This window comes from Gadus macrocephalus, chromosome 14, assembly GCF_031168955.1.
Source record: "Gadus macrocephalus chromosome 14, ASM3116895v1".
NCBI classification, from domain to species: Eukaryota; Metazoa; Chordata; class Actinopteri; order Gadiformes; family Gadidae; genus Gadus; species Gadus macrocephalus.
In genome coordinates this window covers 12,644,582-12,666,789 of record NC_082395.1, presented here as the reverse complement: position 1 = coordinate 12,666,789, position 22,208 = coordinate 12,644,582, and the positions used below count along the sequence as shown (strand labels likewise).

Sequence of the window (22,208 nt, the reverse complement as noted above, 5' to 3'; positions counted from 1 at the left end):
AACTTTTGTCTCACCCCTTTTTACATGCCGCAAGCACTGAAGTACCGACGCAAGCTGTGCCGGGAAGTTATCACGCCCAACACAAAATCAATTGGGCGCGTTGCCCAGCGTTATCGAAGGCAAATTCTACTGTTGATCCATGGCTACCAGCTGCATCACTCCACATCCTCAATGTTCTCCTCCCGTTTGAGCCATTAAAACCCTGCAAGCTACAAGCCGGTAGGCTGAAACGGCCAGCAGATGTACATTTTTAATCTGAAAACCTGTTTGATTTGATTCGGTTGGACCTTAATCACCCTTTTGTTCGTCAGTACTTGTCTTTCTCTCACATCTGCTCTCCCTCCCAAAGCAAGGGGACTGGCTCTGTCAACCCATTATGCTTATCACTGAATATGTCCTCCCTGCAACATTATATTACTGTGGTTTAATTCTCCTGTTTCACAATCACTTCTGTATCTTTAATGGCTCTAGATTAAGCCTAAAGTTGGCTCCATTTATACAGCATTCTCGAATGTTTGTAGCCAATTCCAGTGCTAAATAATGAACGACCCACACTGAATAACACCCCCACACCGCACGCCAAGGTCCCCCCTGTACAAGGCAACAACAAGCTGGTCGCAGCAATTTAGCAGGTATCTGCTCAAGGGCATTTTAGTGCTTACCGTACTGTAGTAGCATACTGTATTACTGTATTACCATACTGTGTTACCATTGTAGTAGCATACTGTAATACTGTATTACCATACTATGTTACCATAGTGGTTACCATAATATAATACTGTTGTACCATACTGTAATACTGTAGTACCATACTGTATCCCCATACAGTAATATTGCAGGACCATAATCGTCTTGAGCTACAGGTCTTGACCAGGTACCAAGATCACCATCATTGCTAATATTACCATAACTACTACTACTACTCATACAACATGGAGTGTATGTAAAAAATGAAATAAATCAATGGGGATAAATTGGTATGAATATATTCAAATCCATAAGTCACCTCAGGGTGGAGGTGGAAAAGGTGCACATTTGTATTCGTCCACCTCTCGTAGACCCCTAACATATTTATACTATTTCATTTTCCCAAATCTGGAATACTTGACGTGATATGTGCTGTACAGTTTGGGTTTTCCACACGCCTGCTCTGAGGCCTCAGAAGGCTGGGACCCAGAATGTTTTTGAATATTTGACCAGAAATATGATAATAATGGAATAGCCCTGATCTATTCGTGCAGTAAAGCCCTTGAAAATTATGTGATATCGTTGATCAAAGAGGCAAGTATGTTTTGGGTTCTCTTTGTGTCATTCAAGAAGCAAATCTACTTCATACTACGCAAACTACTGCTCTACACAGCACCATCTGTAGATGAAAATTGTGTGTGCGTATGTGCGAAAGAAAGAAAGAAAGAAAATGTAATATTCTAATCAATTATTGTCAATAAATGTTTAATGATTTGAGAAGTATTCTGCTTCTAATAAATACTACTAAAAAATTCTAACATATACAACACACTTGGCCGAAACACTGGCTCAGGGCCGGAACCAGACAGTGGATCACCTTAATCCGGCCCGCAACCGCCTCAAGGGAGGACAGAGCCACCCTCCAAAGAAACGTATTATGTTAATGAACGTCAAGGCGAATGACTCTAGTGAGTATGTGATGCTATATAACATTTTTTCAACGTTGGATGTTCTTCTGAACACACTATGGTAGAAAGGGAGGAAATTCACAGTGCCTATCTTACCCTCTGTGAATCGGCGCCAGCAGGGAGCACACTGCTACAGCTTCGCGTGGGAACCTTTTTTCTAAAGCTGTTCAATTCATGGAACAAATTTATTATTTAATAACACAAAAAGCAAAAACTACAATATCCCGTTGAATCGCAGTGTGGAGGCCAGTGATTTTCCATTCCACTAGTCGGTCTGAGTCAAACTCGATCACGGCAGAACTTCAATGTATCCTAAGAGCTTCTGAAGAAACCCGGCCTCCATAGTATGACAAAAGCCTAAAATTAAGGTGGTTTGAACATTAGGCAAAGTTTTGTTGAAATTGAACCACAGGGGTGCTTCTCAACCGAAGAAAAATCACACAGACGCAATGGTGGGTCACGGATTGCCATAGAAGTAAACAACCCTGCTCAAGGTTTTATTCATGTTTATTAAATTACCAACATTTTATCCGACCTTTTGGTAGGTAGAGTTTGGTAGGTGGAGTTTTTTTTTTATTTTGCATTCGTTTTAACATTGAAATATGTGCTCAATACATTTGTTATTAAACCCTTTATTCCCACGACCGGTAAAACCGGTAACATCGGTAACATCAACAATAGTAGCCTATTGTAAGACGTCATGTCTAACAAATTATATTTCAATTAAATTGCTCAATGTGTGGCCCTTCGTTACTTTGATCTAAATCAGTAATGCCCTCTCGGAAAAAAATGTTGCTCTAGTTCACGAGTGAACTAGAGCCTATTCATTAATTTAACATCACAATTCATAATTAATCTTCAAAGTAAGCAAATGCTTTTACACTTAGAACAATTAAATGAAAATAAGTTCAATAATAATATGGTGTTCATAAAATAGCAGCAAACTAGAGCTTGTATATAAAAAATAATTATAATAACATTTTCTTCCTGAGTTTCTACATTAAAGCATCCGTAAAGTAGCATGCCATGGGACCGTTAAATCCTAGAAACGCCCCACATCTGCTCACAAGCTTCAGTTTAGTCAAATATGAGAAGCTAGAAACCTGTTTGTCATTCAGCGAAAATTAATCATCTCGCAAATAATGATTTGGAATAATATCTGCTTCCTTTTAGTTTTCAGAAAACCCCCAGAGCTAATTTTCAAACACCACTTTGTAAAGGGAATGTTATGTTATTATATAAAAATGTACTTCTGATTCCAATGATAATAAGCAGTTTTTTTGGGGGGTTCATGAGAAGATATAACGGTTTATTGGAAGATACTCCTTGATTTAATATTAAGAGGAATCATAAAACAATACATATTCAAATAACCAAAGCAAGTAATTTTCCTGTTGCATGCCCCTGTTGGTTTTAGCCCCAACACAGTCCCAACACATGCATTTTACAATTGAGGAATTACTTAGGAACAGGTGATTATAATAATTATCCAGCATATCAAGCAGGAGGCATTAAGGCATTGCAGGGACACATTATGCTTCACATTCCAGTGAACAGAAAACACAAGCTTTCCTTTTACTCTTTTTTTCTTATTTTTCCTCACCTCTCTTGGGCAGAGGTGAATTCATGTAGATTAGTGTTTCTTTTTTTGTTTCATGAAAACAGCTGCTACCCTTTAAATATGTTACGTGTCTCTGGTTATTAGGCACATGTTGAAAGTTAATTGAATGAAGTAAAGACATAGCATTGCTTAAATGCTCTCGTGAGTGCTAATTATGGCAAATGTAGGCAAGTTTGCCTTTTTTACTGTGCAGCTATTGGAGCGGCGCAGCCCGTTAAATGGAAATGTGAATTTAAGCTTGAAATGGAAGCCGTTCTCGTCAGCTCCTTCAAGTGGCCAAGGAGATGAAGATGGTTTTCTGGCAAACTGCTTGCTTCAATAATTATGCGAGAGAGAGAGAGAGAGAGAGAGAGAGAGAGAGAGAGAGAGAGAGAGAGAGAGAGAGAGAGAGCGAGAGAGAGACGAGAGTAATAAATAGATGGGCTAGTGTTACGACGTAATGTTGGAGCGGGCTGCTTCGCCAACGATCACCACAGACTGCAGTCCGACCCCACTGGGGTGGGTCAGTGTGTGTGTGTTTATACGAGACGCTGATTAAAGAAATGCTGTAAAGTGTTCAGAGCGTATCTAGATGTCCAAATGTGCTGTGTCCTCCATTTGTCTGAATGCTGTTTAGAGGGTGGAAAATGTGGAGACCGTGTAAGCTAGAAGGAGCACAAAGTGTGGCCAGAATTACTATGGTACCCGGCCATCAGACCAAATTTTCATTGCTATAAAACATCTCTTGAGTTTGGTTGCACCTAGAGGTATGTGATTTTTCCCTAAAAAATAGAATGAGTAGAAGTACATAATCGGTTCGAACAATCAGTTGTATGAAACTTGATAAATTACGAATAACGGTTATTTTAACTTTTGCATTTTCCAAATTCTTTGTAATATGTATTGATTATATCACTGGTGAGATAACATTTTGTTTAATTCTACCAACAACTTTGAGCACCCCTGTTCTGCGCCAACCCTGTACGTTTCCATCAGGCACACAGTGAGTGTGATTGTATTGTGCAGCATTAAACACACAGCCCTGAATTGGTATTTATATTCAAATTCTATCCGAGCCATTGAGCGAGGTGCCAGCATTGCTTTGCAATGACTAATTAAAAAAGCCCCAGAAACCTGCAAGTGCTGTTGGCCCAGCCCCACCACGCCGTTCCGTCTATGGTACCCACAGATCACCGCCATTATTGAGACATCAGCTAGTTTGTTGAACATTCAACAGAACGCCACAGGCAAGGCCCGGGTGGGACGACAAACAGAGATGTACTTGATTAGTGTACAAGCTGTTCTAATTGCATTCTGCACAGTATTGTGTACATGCTCTACGCATCCACCTATACTGGCAGCTGCTTAGAAGAGAAGTGAGCTGACGTATGTGTATGCGTGTCCTACATAGTTTTAGAAGAAAAACTAAAACTTTATTCTTGATTTAATCTGACATATTTACTTTGCGTTATGTTCTGTCCCCAAGAGTGTGTGTGTGTGTGTGTGTGTGTGTGTGTGTGTGTGTGTGTGTGTGTGTGTGTGTGTGTGTGTGTGTGTGTGAGTATGTGTTTTTGTATATCTTATATTATTTCAGTTTCCCTTTGCAGGGTGATGAGCTCAGAGGGGTGAGGTGCCAGTCTGCAAAGAGAGAAGGAAAATTGACAGAAGAGAGAGACAATATAACCATATTGTAATCTATTTTTTGCATTCCAATACAGCAAATTGACTTGAATTGAGAAAGAAAAAGAATGAAAGAAGGAAAGAAAGAAAGAAAGAGAGGAACAAGCTTGTGTTTTCAAACCCTTTGTTTTGGGTTGAAATTGTCAACATTTTGGTGTTTGAAGAGCTGTTGTTTTACGTTTGTCATGCAAGGTAATGACACGGTAATATAAAATAGCACTATATTAAGATGTCACAAGAGAGAGGACTGGACAGTGTAACACAGTGTATATCATTTATGATTCGATAGAATATTACAATGTAAACGATTTAAGAATAATTGCATGATCAAATGTTTTTTATATGAGCCTAACATTCCATTGTGATGTAATATAATGAATTAGTATGGATACTTAATGAAACAATTATGATCCTACTGTAGTAATATTTACTCATAACTATTAAGTCATTTGGCAGACCATTTGATCCAAAGTAACTACCGGTGAAGGGTTCTAAATACTGAATTAAGGGTCGGATAGGGGCTTAGGGCATCCTGCTACAGTCTACTTAAAATCAGTAGACTGTGGGCTTGGAGATGGAACTCAAAGTATATTGAAGGAGTAAAACACCCTAACCACCCCTATCCCACCTGCCTTGTAAATGAGCAGCATAAGTATAATATGCATAAGCAGTAGCATGGCTAGCATAAAGTTTGCATCCACTGTTCAATAAATCAAGAGTTAAATCAACGTTCTCTCTCAGAAGGAAAAGCCTTCCCTTCTCTCCTTCCCTTCTCTCCTACACTTCTCTCCTTCCCTTCTCTCCTTCCCTCCTCTCCTTCCCTTCCCCGTTTTTTCCCGCTGTTCCCTCTTAATAGTTGCCCACTCAAATGCTATAGTTATGATTTATCATTTAGTTCATTTCTTCGGCCAAACCAAATCGCTAATTTGATGCACCAACTACCAATAAAGGCCCTTCTTATGCCGCTTTTCCACTGCATGGTACCAGCTCGACACGACTCGACACGACTCGACTCAGCTCGCATTTTTTGCGTTTCCACCGCGGTACCATGGTATCTGGTACCTGAAGTGGCTGCTTTTTCTAGTACCTACTCGCTCTAGGTTCCAAGCGAGCTGAGCCGATGCTAAAAGGTGACGTCGGCAGACGGCCGGCGACTGATTGGCCAGAGAGTGTGACGAAGTCACGAGAGCGACATGGCAACCATGCTGGTAACATCCATAGCAGCGCCGCAGCCAACATGTTCCACTTCTCCAACTTCTTCAACATGCCAGCTAATAATAGTAATGCGATCGATGTCCTCCATTGTTGTTATGTGGGTTCTGTCCATGTGTGGGTTGCGTATGTGTTGTTTGCGTCGCGTACACAAATACGTCACGGCCCTTTCGCGCAGCCGACCCCGCCCACGTCCAGGAGGTACTATTTGCGGTGGAAAAGCACCCGTGCTGCTACCGTGTCGAGTCGTGTCGTGTCGAGTCGTGTCGAGTCGAGCTACATGTGCGGTGGAAAAGCGGCATTAGAGTCCCTACAATAGGCCCTTCTTAAAGTCCCTACAATAGGCCCTTCTTAGAGTCCCTACAATAGGCCCTTCTTAAAGTCCCTACAATAGGCCCTTCTTAGAGTCCCTACAATAGGCCCTTCTTAAAGTCCCTACAATAGGCCCTTCCTAAATCCCTCATTGTTTTAAATAGCAGCTAAAAAGGGGCATACAAATAAATTCCTGTCAATTAAAATAGACACAACTGTGCCTCCCCCCCTTCCAGTGCGCGGCGTCGGCCTGGACACCATGACTCACTTGGACTGGGACGCTCAATGGCCCCATCGCTGTAAACCACATATTACCTTCTACAGCCTTTACATGCCACTTGACGGCTTTAAACCAGGGATATCTAACATATCGGCTTCTGATTGGCTGGAGGGTTTCCATTGAATTAAGGTTAGGACATGTAATGGGCGGCCCTCCAAAATAAAAGTCCTCTCTGTAATTATACAGACTGCTGTCGCCAGCATGAACTACCGAGCAATAAATATTAAACCTAAAAATTCGACCCTAATCTTAAATCTGCCACTGTGGTAACCATTGGTAGAATGAAAACATAAATATATAATTTGCTGATATCAGTGTTTTCCTGCATGATGGATCATTATCGATGAACCTGGTCAAGCCATTTAGACCATTACCATCGAGCCTTCATCGCTTCCACCATTGATTGGCCCTCTCCCTGACCCCTAGCATGGGGGTCAGGGAGAGGGCTCTTCCTGGGCTCTTCCTGTCTTTTCAACAGCCATTGCTGTATGATGGACAAAATAGGGGAAGCGTGTGTGTTTTTTGATGCAGTGACTCATTACAAACATGGAAGTCGTCACTCAAACTTTTTTATACAGTAATATATATCAACTAAGCATTCAAAATGACAGGAGTAATATTCTTTGGTAGTATTTGTACTAATAGTAGTAATACTGTTTCCTACTAAACAGCTGAATTGGGAGTTATACTAGCATGCTTTCAGTTAAAAAAATTCTAATTTAAAAAGAAACCAGAACTTTTAAATAAATTCAACCATCATCATATAAGTCAGTTTGCTTTTCATAATAAATTCTGAAAATAATATATTTGATTTATATACACTATTCACTATTGACACTTGAATAATCTGAAGGCATTTTCAACCAATCTCAATGCATTCAACAGACCGGCCAACAGTCACGGCCAACAGTCACGGCCAACAGTCACGACCAACAGTCACGACCTGGCCATAAAACAATCGACATCGTCCTTAACAATGCCAAAAGTTAGGCTGCAGACACTGGGGATCAAACTCAGAGAAATATGTGGAAAGTGAGTCTGTCTTTCTATTTGGTTTTTATTAAAGCATGTGTTTGTTTATCACTCTGTGCTCTGGGTGTGAAAGAGAGAGATTTATAGAGGGAACAAGATAGTGAGAGAAAGAGAGATTAAGAGAGAGACAGAGCGATAAATACTGAGAAAGAGCGAGAGAGAGAGAGCGAGAGAGAGAGAGAGAGAGAGAGAGAGAGAGAAAGAGAAAGTGTTGCCTCACACTGTCTGGTGGCTGGCTACTTTATTCTGTCTGCTAAAACACAGACTCCTGCTGGGCCATCCAATGGAGGTGCTGGGACTAACGATCACAGTGTGTGTGTGTGTGTGTGTGTGTGTGTGTGTGTGTGTGTGTGTGTGTGTGTGTGTGTGTGTGTGTGTGTGTGTGTGTGTGTGTGTGTGTGTGTGTGTGTGTGTGTGTGTGTGTGTGTGTGTGGTTGCGTGTGTGGTTGCGTGCACGTTTGTTTCTGTGTGTTTGTTTCTGTGTGTGTGTGTGTCTTGCAGGATCTTCAACCCAACAAAGGACGACGTCAGAGAAGTGCATATCTCCGGGCTGGGATCATTATGTTGGGGACATGGAGAAACTAGCTAAATAAAGGTGTTGAGATGTTCAGACAAGACCATCTGCCTTCTCTATATCAGACCAACCTGCCACAACAAGTTCTCCTATTCACGCATGGGCACAAGAACCTGGTGATCCAACTGTAACTCTTTTTCGGATACAATGCATTATACCTACCCGCTGTGGTCAATAAAGATTCCATGGAATTCGTTGCGATAGCCGGGCCGCCAACCATGTTGTCCAGGCAATTCACCAACCCAGCTATCACCTGGGCTGATTGGCTAGCTTCACTCCTCACCTCTTCACTGTGTTAGCCAGCGGGAGGTGAGTGTGCTTTGACTGTTGGGGATTGTCATTGGCGAGGGTCGGCATCCTCGTTCAATTTCTCTCTCTCTCCCCCCCTCTCCCCCTCTCTCTCTCTCTCCTCCCCCCCACCCCCCTACCAGGAGGACTGTCTTGATTTCTCTCTTTAGGATGCCTAACCAGCCTGCAGATGGAAAGGCCCGGAGCTAATGGCTAGTCTTCTTGCATGTGTGCGTTATTGATATACTGACTGCAGTGTGGAGGGTAGAGGTGGCTGTGACATTAGGACTGATTATTAAAACAATCCTTAGAGCGATATATGCTTGGCCTTTTCACGCTCCATTACTCACCATACGTGCCTTTCTGCACGCGGCAGCTCATTAAGAGGCAGGGTAGAATATGCAAGGCATTCAAGAACATGATTTGAAACTGAAAATGTGCTGTTGTTAGATAATGACGTCGGAGAACCGGGCAAAGATGGCGTTCAAACCAACGCCTGTCACCTAGGAGCTGGAGTTTGATGAAAAGGTAAAAAAGCACGGTGTTATACTCTGGCTTTAAAGAGATGTTTGTTGTGCACGTCCACGTTTAGCGCATCAAGGGGCGCCCGCTGTTTCCAGTTCCTACCAGCGAGGGTTTAAGTGGGTATAAGCCACTTCAAGCCGGTGTCGGACACCTGAAAACACTGCTGAACACGGGGAGGACTTTGGTGACGCAGTATGTTGCCATATATGTTGCGTAACGTCATCATAGTACACATTTCTTTTAGTTATTGTATGGCAACATCTATTTTTGTATGTTTAAATGCAATCATCCACCTGCCGATGATTGATGTTAAGTATGTATACCTCATTGGCTTACTAGCCTATGCCTTCCTTCCTTCCTTCCTTCCTTCCTTAGATGAGTACACATGAATGAGACCCAATGCTTCTTTACCAGAGGAATAAGCAGTTGTGGGGTACTGAATCACCCTGATTCTGTAGTGCTGGAGGAGTAACAGGATCAGACGTCAACACGATTCAAAACAGGATCTTCAGTGCATGCTTGGAATGTATAAAGCTAGGGTGAAAGCTGTGGTTGTTCTTTAAACATTAAATACTGGAGGCGTAAGGCCCAGGATACCAGAGAGACTGATGTCTGGAAGGAAGAATAAACTCTCTATGTTGTAATGATGACACCATAGCCGGTGAGCAGAGTATATACACTCTAACGCACACGCGCGCGCGCACGCACACGCACACGCACACAAAATTCCCCTAGGCCAGGTTTGGGTACGCTTTGTTGATTGATGATGATGATTCCTTTCACATTTGAGCTTAAGAAGAAGTTTTGTCGGCGATAACCTTCAACACCCTGTTGATTATTTATTGCTCTTGGTTTCAAATTAAAATATCATCAATATACCACAAGGATCAAAACCAATACATTCATATGTGTTCAAGCCAAACCTATTTAAGATTAAGTTGAAAGATTATAAGATGTGGAAAACCTGCGGGAAGAAAATCGAAAAGATATTCAAGTTGTTTCAAGACAGGAGAGATATAACAGTAAAAAGCCTGACTCATCTTCATTGAGTCATCCAGTAGACTGTAGACATAACTAGAAATAAAGAATTACCTTGAATCTTTGACGATTTGAGCCAATTCAATAGAATACATTTTGGGAAAAGTAAGTAACAGTAAGTAACAGTAAGAAATACCATTGTGAGAATCGGGGTGCTAAATTAGTGATACCACAACATTGCTGGGTGGGGGACTGACTCAGTGACTTTTTCAATAAATGCCCTTATTATTTGTTTTTTACTCCTTTTCTGTAATGGCAGGGGCACTATCCAATCATTTTCTCTTCAAATTAGCGCACTGTCTAGACCGTAAGTCTAGAAAGATACCAAATGTCAGGAAAATAAATGTCTACGTTTTGGCAGCATTACGAAACATTTAAATACGATCCAAAGATATTCAAATGCAAACCGTGTCAACAGCAGCTGTCATATCATACCCCCGCGCTGAACAAAATTATTCTCTCCTTCGGTCGTGCATATTCGCTGTTCTTCCATTTGTTCTAGACGCTGAAACGCATCTTTCACATGTATTTTTTATTTGTTTTCAGTCAAATGCTTGTACAGTCTCTTTATAGTTGCAGGTCTGTCATGATGCGTGAATACCGTGCACAATCAGACAGAGCTCTCAGGCTTCACGAGACAGGCCCCCGTTTGCTTACATAGATCTATTAAATGTATAACGGTATATTATATTTTTCTATATTGTTGAAAACTAGGCTAATAGTTGCCAATATTTTCTGTGAAATTAAATGCAGATGACATGCATGGACAAAAGTCACAAAATAAGCTGAATTTATGAAAAAATGTATTGCATTTAAATCACTCATCAGTCGACAATGGTTCTGGCCTGATGAATCCCATTAGACTATGCAAAATATTGTCCAGGACGGTCCTGCTAGGTCATAATTAGAATCTGTGATGCAGTAAAAGGGGTGAGCTCAATATCACAGTCCATATACAGTCTTTATTCACAGTACATATTCACTGTACAAATTATGTAGGTTACTTTCTTCACTGAGAAAGAATTCTAGCGATGAGTCACATGGGTCTAGTTGTGAGGGTGTTTGACCACCAGCTGAATGGTTCAGTGTCAGAACCCCAATGTCCACAGCCTTACCTTAAGGCATTCTAGAGTAAGAGGCCACCTCAACCATACCTGTACCGTAATGATATGTTCCTAATGCTTAAATATAGTACTTTGATAATCCTTCCTGCTTCCCATAGAGAATAATGATGGTGTGTTTCTTTGTTTGTGGGGGACAGTCAAGCAAACCTCATGTATAACGAAATCCACTAGAATCAAACCAATAATTCAACGATTCATCTCTTAGCAATAATTCCACAACTCATCTCTAAGAAGATACAAGGGTTAAAATGTGACGATGACCCAAGAAAGGAATGTATTGATTGCTTTTCAATGGGTTATTCTGTGATTTGTTTCTGAGTTCCCTTAGTTACTGACACATATACAATTTATACGTGTGGTGAGGTGTGTGAGGTTCAGCGACCTCACAACATCATGACTTAGTCTCTAAAATAACTTTGGAGTTGCTTTTGAAACTGTAATCTCTTACCCAATACCGTTAAATCCTTACAACTCTGCCTCATGTGCTCCAGAGACCTGTGTTCAGTGTCCAGAGTGTAAGTGTGTTCAGTGCTATCTGTTAAAATCAAACGTGTAGTCCCAAGTACGAGACGTGTCGGGGTCACGTTTAATAACTCAGAAGACATGTGGAGATCGACCCGACCTCTACAGAAGCATCTCTTTATAATGCATCCTTTAATGGATGTATTCCACCATGCTTCAGTCTGGCCTCTTGGTTCACTTCAACACTGTTAGCACCTTGACCTGTCCAAACCCTCGCTCTCTACAGCACAGAAAGCGTTGTGAAATGAGCCACTCCACACTTTAAGCACCGCCGCTCGCGCCTTGAGCAGATGACTCATCCCATCTGTTGCTAATAGACAGCATGTTACGACAGCCATGTTGATAGCGATGCATTCATCCATGCGATGGCCGCGTTTCAGCGGTCAGCACACTTCATGCGGAAAGGAAGTTCGGCGAGGTTGTGAGAAGCAAATTCCGTGTTTGAGGGGAAACTTAACAGACAAATACCTCGCCTATTTTTTCGAAACCCCAAACATTTTGTAATTTGACAAAATGTCCCCTGAGGACAGCAATGCACGTTCACCTGAGGAGACAAAGGCACAACGTGCGGCTTGTCTTCAGTTATCCCCCCCCCCCCCCCCCCCCCATCCCTAGGCGGCATCTCTACTGGTGGCTCCTATCTTGTGGCTACCGGGGGAAAGGAAACTAGCTAGAGGTATATGGAAAAAGTATGACAAATCGCGGCAAAGATAACGATAGTCTACACGGCAGTGGACCAGGGGCCATTAGAGAAGACTAGAGGAGCTAACAGGGGTAACAGGCCTTTTACAGCGCGCGCTCTCGCTCTCTCTCTCTCTCTCTCTCTCTCTCTCTCCCTCTCTCTCTCCCACTCTCTCTCCCACTCTCTCTCCCACTCTCTCTCCCACTCTCTCTCTCTCTCTCTCTCTCTCTCTCTCTCTCTCATATACACGACAGAAGAAGAGGACCACACAACGAGGGGTTGACTAATAATAGGGTTTGCTAGCTTTTGCCGCCAGATCAACATGTCATTGTTCTGCTGTCGTCAAGCTGCATATTGCCGACGTTATCTGCCTACGTCAGGTGAGTGCAGTGCAGCGCAGTGTGATGAAGGAGTGGCAATCTTGTCAAGTGATCACCTCGAGAGACGCTGCTAATTAATGAGTTTCACCAGAGGGGGCTGCAATTGTTGTGCTTACTGCTTAGAAATTGATTTGTGTCTCTTTCTTCTTTTCTTTCAATCTATATGCTCTCTTATTCTCCCATCTCCCCTAGAGCAAGGCAAACCCTCTAGAGCAGTGATCCTCACTATTTTTTTGACAAGAGCCACATTGGCATTGCAAAATCAAAAGGAGAGCCACTTTTATGACAACATGCTAAGTCACCTTTGCAAATGTGCATTTCTTCATATAAATTGGTGTTACGTCCCAGACTTAAGGGGATGAGGGGAGTAATACAATTATGTTATTCCCAGGACTGGTCAGCGAAAGAGAGGACAAAGAGACATGTGCCGGGATGCGCCGTTTTGAAATGGCGCTCCAGATTGCTTCGTTTGAAACCGGCACTGGTTTGTTTGCAAATCAAACATAGAGGGTTCATACCGTGCAAAACAAACAGGAATTCGTCCGTCCACTTCTCTTGAAATTTTCTGTGCTCATCTTGTATGCTTCTTATTTTTCGTTTTTTAATTACACCTGCCGTTTCTCTGCCCGTCCCCTCTCCGATGTCTTCCTGCTGATTTTTGTCCTCAGACTTATTTCCCTCATCCACTCCACTAGCAACACTGTCTGTTCGTCTGGTTTTTGGTCTTTTCTGTCCCTTTTTTATTAAAAACCGGTCCATTTCGTATTTCAGCTGGCAAGCGGAGCGTGCGGAGCTAGCGGAGCTTACGTAGCCCACCTTTAAATTTTGAGCGGTCACGTGTTGTAAACAATGCCACACGCTTGCGGGCTGCGTTGCCAGGTTTGACAGGTTGACAATTCCCCCTTTAGGGATCACCATTAAGGCTTAATACTTTTAATTTCTCCTTCATTATTTGGGTGAAGGGACAAGTATAATTCAGATGTTTGCGTTTTTGTAGTGCAATGTTGTACGTTTATGAAGCACATTTGAAAAAATGTATTGGCTGTGTTACCACATAGGAAGCTACCATGCGAGCCACCAATTATAGCTTGACGAGCCGCATGTGACTCGTGAGCCGCGCAATGAGTAACGCTGCTCTAGAGCAAATTCTTCTCTTTAGAGTATGTTGTTTTAAAGCACACCTTCTAGCACATCATGATTCTCCGTGTGAGAAGGTTGTGATAAAGCACACCTTCTAGAGCATATGATTATCTTCCAGAGTTTGTTGTTGCAAAACACACCCTAGAGAGCACATGCTTGTCCTCGTGAGTCTTGTTCATCATCAAACAGCAGGGCAGTCCATTGATGGTTTGGGAGTTGGACTAACCCTAACCCAATTACCATGGCCTACCTGTAGGCATCCCTAAGCAAGGTGCCCTAACCTCCGCCTGCTCCTTAATGACATGTATCTTAACAGTTCAATGTGTAAGCTGCTTTGAATAAAAGTGTGTACTACATGACTAAATAGTAGTAAATCGTAAACCATTGATTTGCTGTAATGTGGTAAACAGCTTAGTGATGAACAGGCTTGCATCCTGTTGGTTTACGGGTGGGGTTTATGTTTTCAGAAGGCAGCAGAGAAGCTATGGTGGTGGTCTTTAACATGGTTATCCACATCAAGCTTCTCACCAACAACCTTCAGAAGGACAGCCTTTCAGGATCGTTATTTTAACCACCGTAATTATATTTTATTATCCTGATAATTATACTTATTATGATACTCACCGGAAATGGTGTTGCAAAAATGGGCGTTCTACACCGCAGGAGTTCAAAGTTTAACTGCGAGGGTTTGACAAATACAGCCATCCTAGACAATGGCATCTGCGGCGACCAAACACACCAGCTGGAGCGTAGCAGGAGGCGGTCGCTAAGGGCCGACGGTCGCTAGGGGTGGATGATCCTGATATTCACCACCCATGATATGGACTCTCTCTCTCTCTCTCTCTCTCTCTCTCTCTCTCTCTCTCTCTCTCTCTCTCTCTCTCTCTCTCTCTCTCTCTCTCTCTCTCTCCTCTCTCTCTCTCTCTCTCTCTCTCTCTCTCTCTCTCTCTCTCTCTCTCTCTCTCCAGCTCTTTGCAACAAAACTACGAACATACAAGCATTGAACTAAGAGAGAATTGTTTAAAGGGGACATATTATACCACCAGGTGTGAGTGTGATTAGCCTTAAAGCCGTTTCGAAAATCTGCCCCATATGACATCACTATTGGGCCTGTCCACCTAGATCTGTGCTGGATAGATCAGTCTACCAGCCTACCCAGTGGACTGAAGTAAACCTTGCTCATCTATGCAGCACAGATCTAGGTGGACACGCCCAGCAGTGATGTAATATGGGGCAGATTTTCGAAAACGGCTTGTAAGGCTATAGGCACACCTGGTGGTATAATATGCCCCCTTTAATGTTAGCACGTAATTTGGGTTCTTTAATGCATAGATATATGTGATACTTCTACCTTGATACTGATAGAATAGATTTCATAACTGTGTACGTCATAACACAGTGGAAGGTCACAGCCAGCGTACAAAGCATCTCTAGTGCTGCTACTGCCAGGCGATGTGAAGGCACCAAAACAAAACACTCAACTCCACGCCCAATCAGCATTCTATTTCCCTGCCTACTCTCTGTAAACATATGTAAACATATGCAGTCATATGCATGCAGAGCAAACACATTTACACACACTTATACACACATAATCAACCAAAAATAAATGCACTCAAAAAGGCAAACACTAAGGCAAGCTCAAATGCACATACCCACTATGTAAATATGTAAACGCAAACGCAAACGCACACGCACACACACACACACACACACACACACACACACACACAAAGACAAGCTCATATGCACACACTGCTATGTATGCACATTACACAAACTGTTTGGCACACATATACTCAAAAATACACCAAAATGACATAAGCATCAAGTCAAACGTTCCCGTGTTGCCCTTCAACAGGGTGTTTCCTGAGTATTTCAAGGTATTTAGAGGTAGATAACTATTGCCACTATGCTAAAAGCCACTTTGTTCCTCAACCCTCCATGGTCAGAGCTATGGGGACAGGTCCCTGGCTCTCTGGACAGGTCCTTTATCTGCAGCTTGTGCCAGCCACAGCTAGCTAGCAACATCACTCATCTCCGAGCCCCCTCCTCGCCCTCCCTTCCACCCGCCTGCCTGTCAACAGGCAAGACAGCGTGGGTCAGAGAGGTGGGTTGGATGGGAGTTGAAAGGGCATGTGTTCAGGTCCAGGAAAACACGGATGGTGTGACCCAGCCGGACCCTTGCAGACAGGGCTCTTATGTCACTGGAAGAGATGGAGGGGAGAGTGGAGAATCTTCTCTGATGTAATAACACGGGTTGACCTCTTTCTACAGTCTAGTCCATTGAGGCCCAACCAGGGGTCTGAGTGACCCATGAGAACGTAAGCAGATTCCACGGGGGACTAAACAAATATAGAAATATTAAATAAACATATAGTACCATTTAAACTACCATGTTGATAATGGTATGATTACATGCATCAGTCTAGCCTTGGCTAGCAATTGATTTCAAACATGGCCACGGCCGTTGTTCGCAAAAACTCCAGCCAATCAGAGTGATGCTCCTGCTGCCTTCACTCTGGACGAATCAGGTTGAAAGCTAAGCAAAACATGTTTCAACCTGAGAGAGCCTTCTGTTCATTGGTTTAAATTGTTATTCGGTCTATTTCGGATTTAAACAGTTGTGATTGCTACCCTGTCCCTTGGCTCCGCCATTGTATTTTATTTGATGTGCCCTGCTCTTGTCTATCATGAACTGAAACTCCATACCCTGAGCGCTGATTGTTCCTAGCATTTTAGAATGTTTTTGAAAGGGATATGAACAAGGTCACAGCCAGACCGATCTGCACCGAGAAACAGAATGTGAACTTCAGATCAGACTGGTCCCAGGAGGCTAGGGTACTGGAGCTGTTCCGATAGGGCTGTGGGGATACATGAGACATAACCGCTTGTGGAACATCGTCTAGCAGGGTGACGGATGACATCACCCCCTGCCCCCTTCCGGGTAAATGACACACTGTCCAGAGGGGGGGGGGGGGGGGGGGGGGGGGGGGGGGGGGCGAGTGACACGCTGCCGAGAACGCATTTATTGGAACGGAACGCCTTGTTTGGGTGACCCCCTGACCTCTCCTCCTCCGCAAACTCCTCTCCCTCTCCTCCTCCTCCCCATACTCCACACCGTCAGAGGGCAATGTGAAGGAGGTGATTAATCAGGCTGTTAGCATGGCTGACGTAGCACTGGGGGAGATGGAAGGATGGAGAAGGTGGGAAAGAGGAGAGGAGGGAGAAGGGGAGAGGCGGGCGATAGGAGAGGGAGCGGGATGGAAGGCAGAGTGAGCAGAGGGAGGGAGACAGAAGATGAGGGGGTATAGAGGGAGGAAGGAAGGGAGCGATGGATGGAGGAGACAGAGGGAGGAAGAGAGGGAGAAGGAGGAGGAAGTGAGAAGTGGGAGGGGGACGGAGGCGACGGGAGGGAGGAGGATGTGAGGAGAATGAGGTGAGGAAACAGAAGAAGAGATCATTAGAAGGAGGAGAAGGTGAGGAGAAGGAGGAGAAGGTGAGAGGGAGGAAGAGAGGAACGGGAGGAGGAGGATCGAGAGATAGGAGTTGAGAGAGGAGGAAGAGATGAGGAAGAGGAGAAGGGGGAGTTTGAGAAAAAGATGAGTAGTGGAAGGAGGAAGGGGAAGGCCTCCTTCGACCAAGGAGGCGACATCATGAATAAGAGGGCCGGCCTAGTTTGACACATTAGAGCTCACTCAGGCTTGGGGGAACAATAACTTTTACAGGAATGGGCTTTCATTGGAACAATATTCCCATGGCAACCATTACGGGTAATAACTATGATTATACATGTCATCAGACGGAGACGAACAGCCGCTCTTTAGTCTGCATGGCCGGTGAGCACTCAGTCCGCTCTGAAACATTTGCCTCCAAATTGTGCCACATAAAAAGTTGATTCCAGAATATGAACCTTAAAAAAAGTTTTTAGTGTGCCGTATGTCCCCAGTTAACGGGTCAGTAAGCAGTTCAGTTAATGGGTCATTTAACGGCTTGCCAGAGACCGGAAACCTTAGGTTGGGAGTCAGACACCCTTACCACGACATCCTCCTGCCCCATGAAGATGATTTTACGAATCTTCACATGAAACCACAATTTCGGTTGATCGTTTTAGGAATAAATAGCATATGATTACTGTATAGGGGTGATCTTGAATCTTCGACAATTCCGATCTTCGATAGAATGACATTTAGTCGACTTAAAGGGATACTTCACCGGTTGAGATATGAAGGTTATCTGAAGTAAATAATACTATGTATTATAAATGTGCAAAAAAAAAATGAAATCGGTTCATCTTAGCATGAGAAAAGGCAGAAGTGTCTCTCTGGCTCAAAAGTAAGAAATCCTCCAACTACCACAGTGCATTGCGCTCACTGCACCGCCCGGCTGTTTCCGTTTGGAGGTTATGTGAAGAAACATGACGGACATTGTGTTGAAATCTCGTAGGCGAGCCCCCCCTCCATTTCTTATTGGTGGGCTCACAAATTTGCGGAACCATTGGTTTGTAGTCCTCGGCCCTTCTAGCAGGCAAGCAAAGTATCCAGAGATGACGTCAAACTCGTCATTTGACGTCATCTCGGGAGAAAATTAGATCAGGAAAGCTGGGCAAAGGGAAGACTGGGTTAGACTGAGGGAAAAAATACCCTTTAACAATGACGTCGTTGTCAATAGTTTAATTGTGTGTGGGAAAAACTGTGTGCGTAACAGCAGGACATTCCATCAATGTCCCATTCAATCAATCATAATTAAGAATTCGAGAGAGAATAAAGCTAACTGAAGCGAAAAAATATTGGTGTCTCCTAGTGTTTCCATCCCCAAAGAACCCAAATTTGCGCTTGGTGCACTGATCAATATCCGGGGCACCGAGCTATCACTCAAAAACTCATTAGCCAATGGGCGTGCCCCTCAAAAAAGCCCGCCCACGCAAGAGGTTTGTGTCAGAACTCCAAACATGGATTCTTGCAGATGGCAGTGAAACCGCAAGGGCGACAGTGATGGCAAGAGACAGATCAGTGAGAAAAAAAGCAGAGGGAACTGTACAAAAAAGGCTATATAATGTAGAATTACATAAATAATTTCTTCGCAAGTTGCAAGTTTTACCTTTTTACTTTATTTTTGGGTTTAGTTTTAATCTTTCTCAAATTCTAATTTTTGTTTGCTATTTAAGGTTTGGTTTAATAATATTGTCACAAATCATATTCCATAAAACCCCAGCATTGCTTTGCTTCCATAAGGAAAGTATAATGGTATTGTTTTGTTGGGGTTCGACCTTGACTGTCTTCTATTTGTTTGCTGTGTTATGTTTTGCTTTCAATTAATGTCCTTATTGTTTGACAGTCGCACTATCCAATCAGTTTGTTTTCTAAGTAGAGCGCATTCTAGACCGTAAGTCGAGAAGGATACACAATGTCATGACAAAAAACGTTGTTTGAGATCATATCAAAACCATTAAGGAGTATAAAAAAAAGTAAAATGCAAACTGTGTCAACAGCATCTGTCTTGTTATAGCATTAGCGCTGTTGAAAATTATTTTGTCTGTACTTGGTGGAGCATTTTCCCTGTTCTGCTATATTAAATGGTGCTACATTAGTTCTAAACACTGAAACGCATCATTCAAATGTATTTTAAATTTGTCATCAGTCAAACGTGTATACATTGTCTTCATCAGTGGGGGTTTTACCCTGTTCGGATGTGAAAACTGTGTATAATCAAAGAGACTATATCAAGGATAAAAGCTCTGCCTGCGGCCTTGTACCTACGACCATATCACAGTCGTGCTGATATTCAATATAACAGCGCACCCTCTCATGAGATATTTCTTAAATATTAGGCGAATAGTAGCCTTTATTTTCAGATAAAGTCAGATGGCAGAGGCTGACATGAAAAATGCACACTGTTGTCCTTTTGTGTGAAGTTCATTTGTTTGTAAAGGCATTGGTCATTTAGCGGAAGCACTATGCCTGATTCTGCGCTACGCATCCTGAAAGCGGTATCTTTACACAGCGTCTACATCGTATAGGATCAATGATCAGTCGGCCATAGTCTGACGAATCAGATTGCATCATGCTTAATCCTTGTGGAATCCATCCTTCCATGACTGCATTACTGTCGCCCAGCAGTAGTTGAAAAAAACAGATGGCCAATGGGTGGTCGGTTAAACGTCGTTGGCGGTGAGGGACTTACATTTGGCGATGCGTGGGAAGGTCCTCCATCCCTCGCCCCCGCCCGACCCTGAGCATCCGTCCTCGTCGTCACAGTCCCCGCTGGCCCTTCCTTCCCGGTCCCCGCTCCCCGTCTCGATGTGGTCCAGAGAGCCCAGACGCGGGATGGACTTCCCCTGCAGCAGCTGAGGTAGCCATGACATCACACAGAAAGACGGAAGGGTTATCCACGTCATAATGACAACATAGAGAAGGAGGTATGGGTTATAGAGGAACTGATATTGGTGTACCAACACACAGAAAGATGTAGGGGTGCAGGGGTTGTAGGAGTGCAAGGTTTTTTGACGTTTGTCATCAAAACACAGAAAGGAAGCATGGGTTAATGATGTCGTCATGACAACACAGAGAAGGAATTAAGGGTTACTAAGGTTACTTCGACAACTCCCAGAAGGATGCAGGGTTACAGAAGAAGTGATAGTCCTAACAGTTAGGCCGCTGAGAGTAGTGTTGAATCCCAGAATCCTTCAGCTTGTAGGTACCACTTCAATATCATGAAGTACATTAGATATGGTCAGGTTGATCAATCGTTATCCCAGCAACGTTGTAACATGAACATGAACAACTTCTCTTACTTCCTTCTCTAATTGGCTCATTTGAAAATCACCGCACGTCGCTCACTTAACAAGTGGGAGAGCTTTGTGTTGATTAGAAAGGTAGAAGTGTTGATGCTTATTAGCCGCAGTTGCGCTTCACTGCTGAGGACCAAATATGTCAGGGCTAATGCTAAATCTAAGCCAGGAGGACCCGGGGGGGGGGGGGGCATCCAACCCGACCCCAGAGATCATGTGACCGCCAGGGCTTAAAAGACTGCCAGGGCTTAAAACCGTCAAGCTCAGCTATTTTCTGATTTAAGAGAGTACTGCTTCATACGCATGTTGTGAAAAATCATGCAATTTTTTATTTTAAAAGGCACGCAACATTCCAAGTTGTGAGCGATTTGCTTTTCTATTTTACACTGATTTATATTGTTAACGTTCATCTATTTATGATATTTTATAGTTGTTTATTAATCTCTTTTTACTGTGCAGTTTTTTTTGTATTTTCGTTTTTTGAAATCCTCTCTTCATCGAGCCAACATATCAGTAATACATTTGTAAGGGCAGACCGTGAGTCTACATCCTCATAGCATAGCAGGGCTGGTCGTCTGGGAGCAGATACTCTCTGGCTAGGATCCTACTGCTGGAGTTCGTAATCGTTATTAGAAAGAACATTCCCCTGCGCCGCGGGGCCGAGCACTGAACTTGAGTTGAGGGGCGAAGGTGGAGGAGTGAGCAGGTGGAGGGAGGTGGAGGAGTGAGCAGGTGGAGGGAGGTGGAAGAGTGTGCAGGTGGAGGGAGGTGGAGGAGTGAGCAGGTGGAGGGAGGTGGAAGAGTGTGCAGGTGGAGGGAGGTGGAGGAGTGAGCAGGTGGAGGGAGGTAGAGGAGTGAGACGGAGGAGGGAGGTGGAGGAGTGAGCAGGTGGAGGGAGGTAGAGGAGTGAGACGGAGGAGGGAGGTGGAGGAGTGAGCAGGTGGAGGGAGGTGGAGGAGTGAGACGGAGGAGGGAGGTGGAGGAGTGAGCAGGTGGAGGGGGCTCAGGCTCTGATGGTGAGGAGCACTGCTCTGATCACAGGAGGTGAGCGTGGCAGAGAGGAACATTCAAGACCACTCCAGCTCAGAGCTCCAGTGACTCACCCAGCGCCTCCAATGTGCTAAAAATTTAACAACTCTCTGTAAAGAAAAGCTGGGTGCATGTCTGTTTGAGTGAACGAATATGTGATTTCAAGTAAACGAATGAACTACGAATAAACTCTTGGTGTTGGTATGTATGTGCTAATATGTTTATGCAGGTTTTTTTTTGTTAAATACGTCTGTGTTTGTGTGTGTGTGCCTGTGTGTAGCTAAGTAGGTCAAAAGAGAAACAGAATGTAGGTGTATGTGTATGCGTGCTCGTGTGCATGTGCAA

The 22,208-nt window shown here is 43.5% G+C and overlaps 1 protein-coding gene across 2 annotated transcripts in view; it reads right to left on the bottom strand.

The window, feature by feature from the left end:
* Nucleotides 1-22,208, bottom strand: part of LOC132471863 (glypican-5-like) — a 121,707-nt gene that overhangs the window by 25,807 nt on the left and 73,692 nt on the right. For both annotated transcript variants that reach the window (XM_060071186.1, XM_060071187.1), the window contains one exon: nucleotides 20,228-20,390. In XM_060071186.1, coding sequence (XP_059927169.1) covers nucleotides 20,228-20,390 — 163 coding nt within the window. The remainder of the gene's footprint in view (nucleotides 1-20,227; nucleotides 20,391-22,208) is intronic.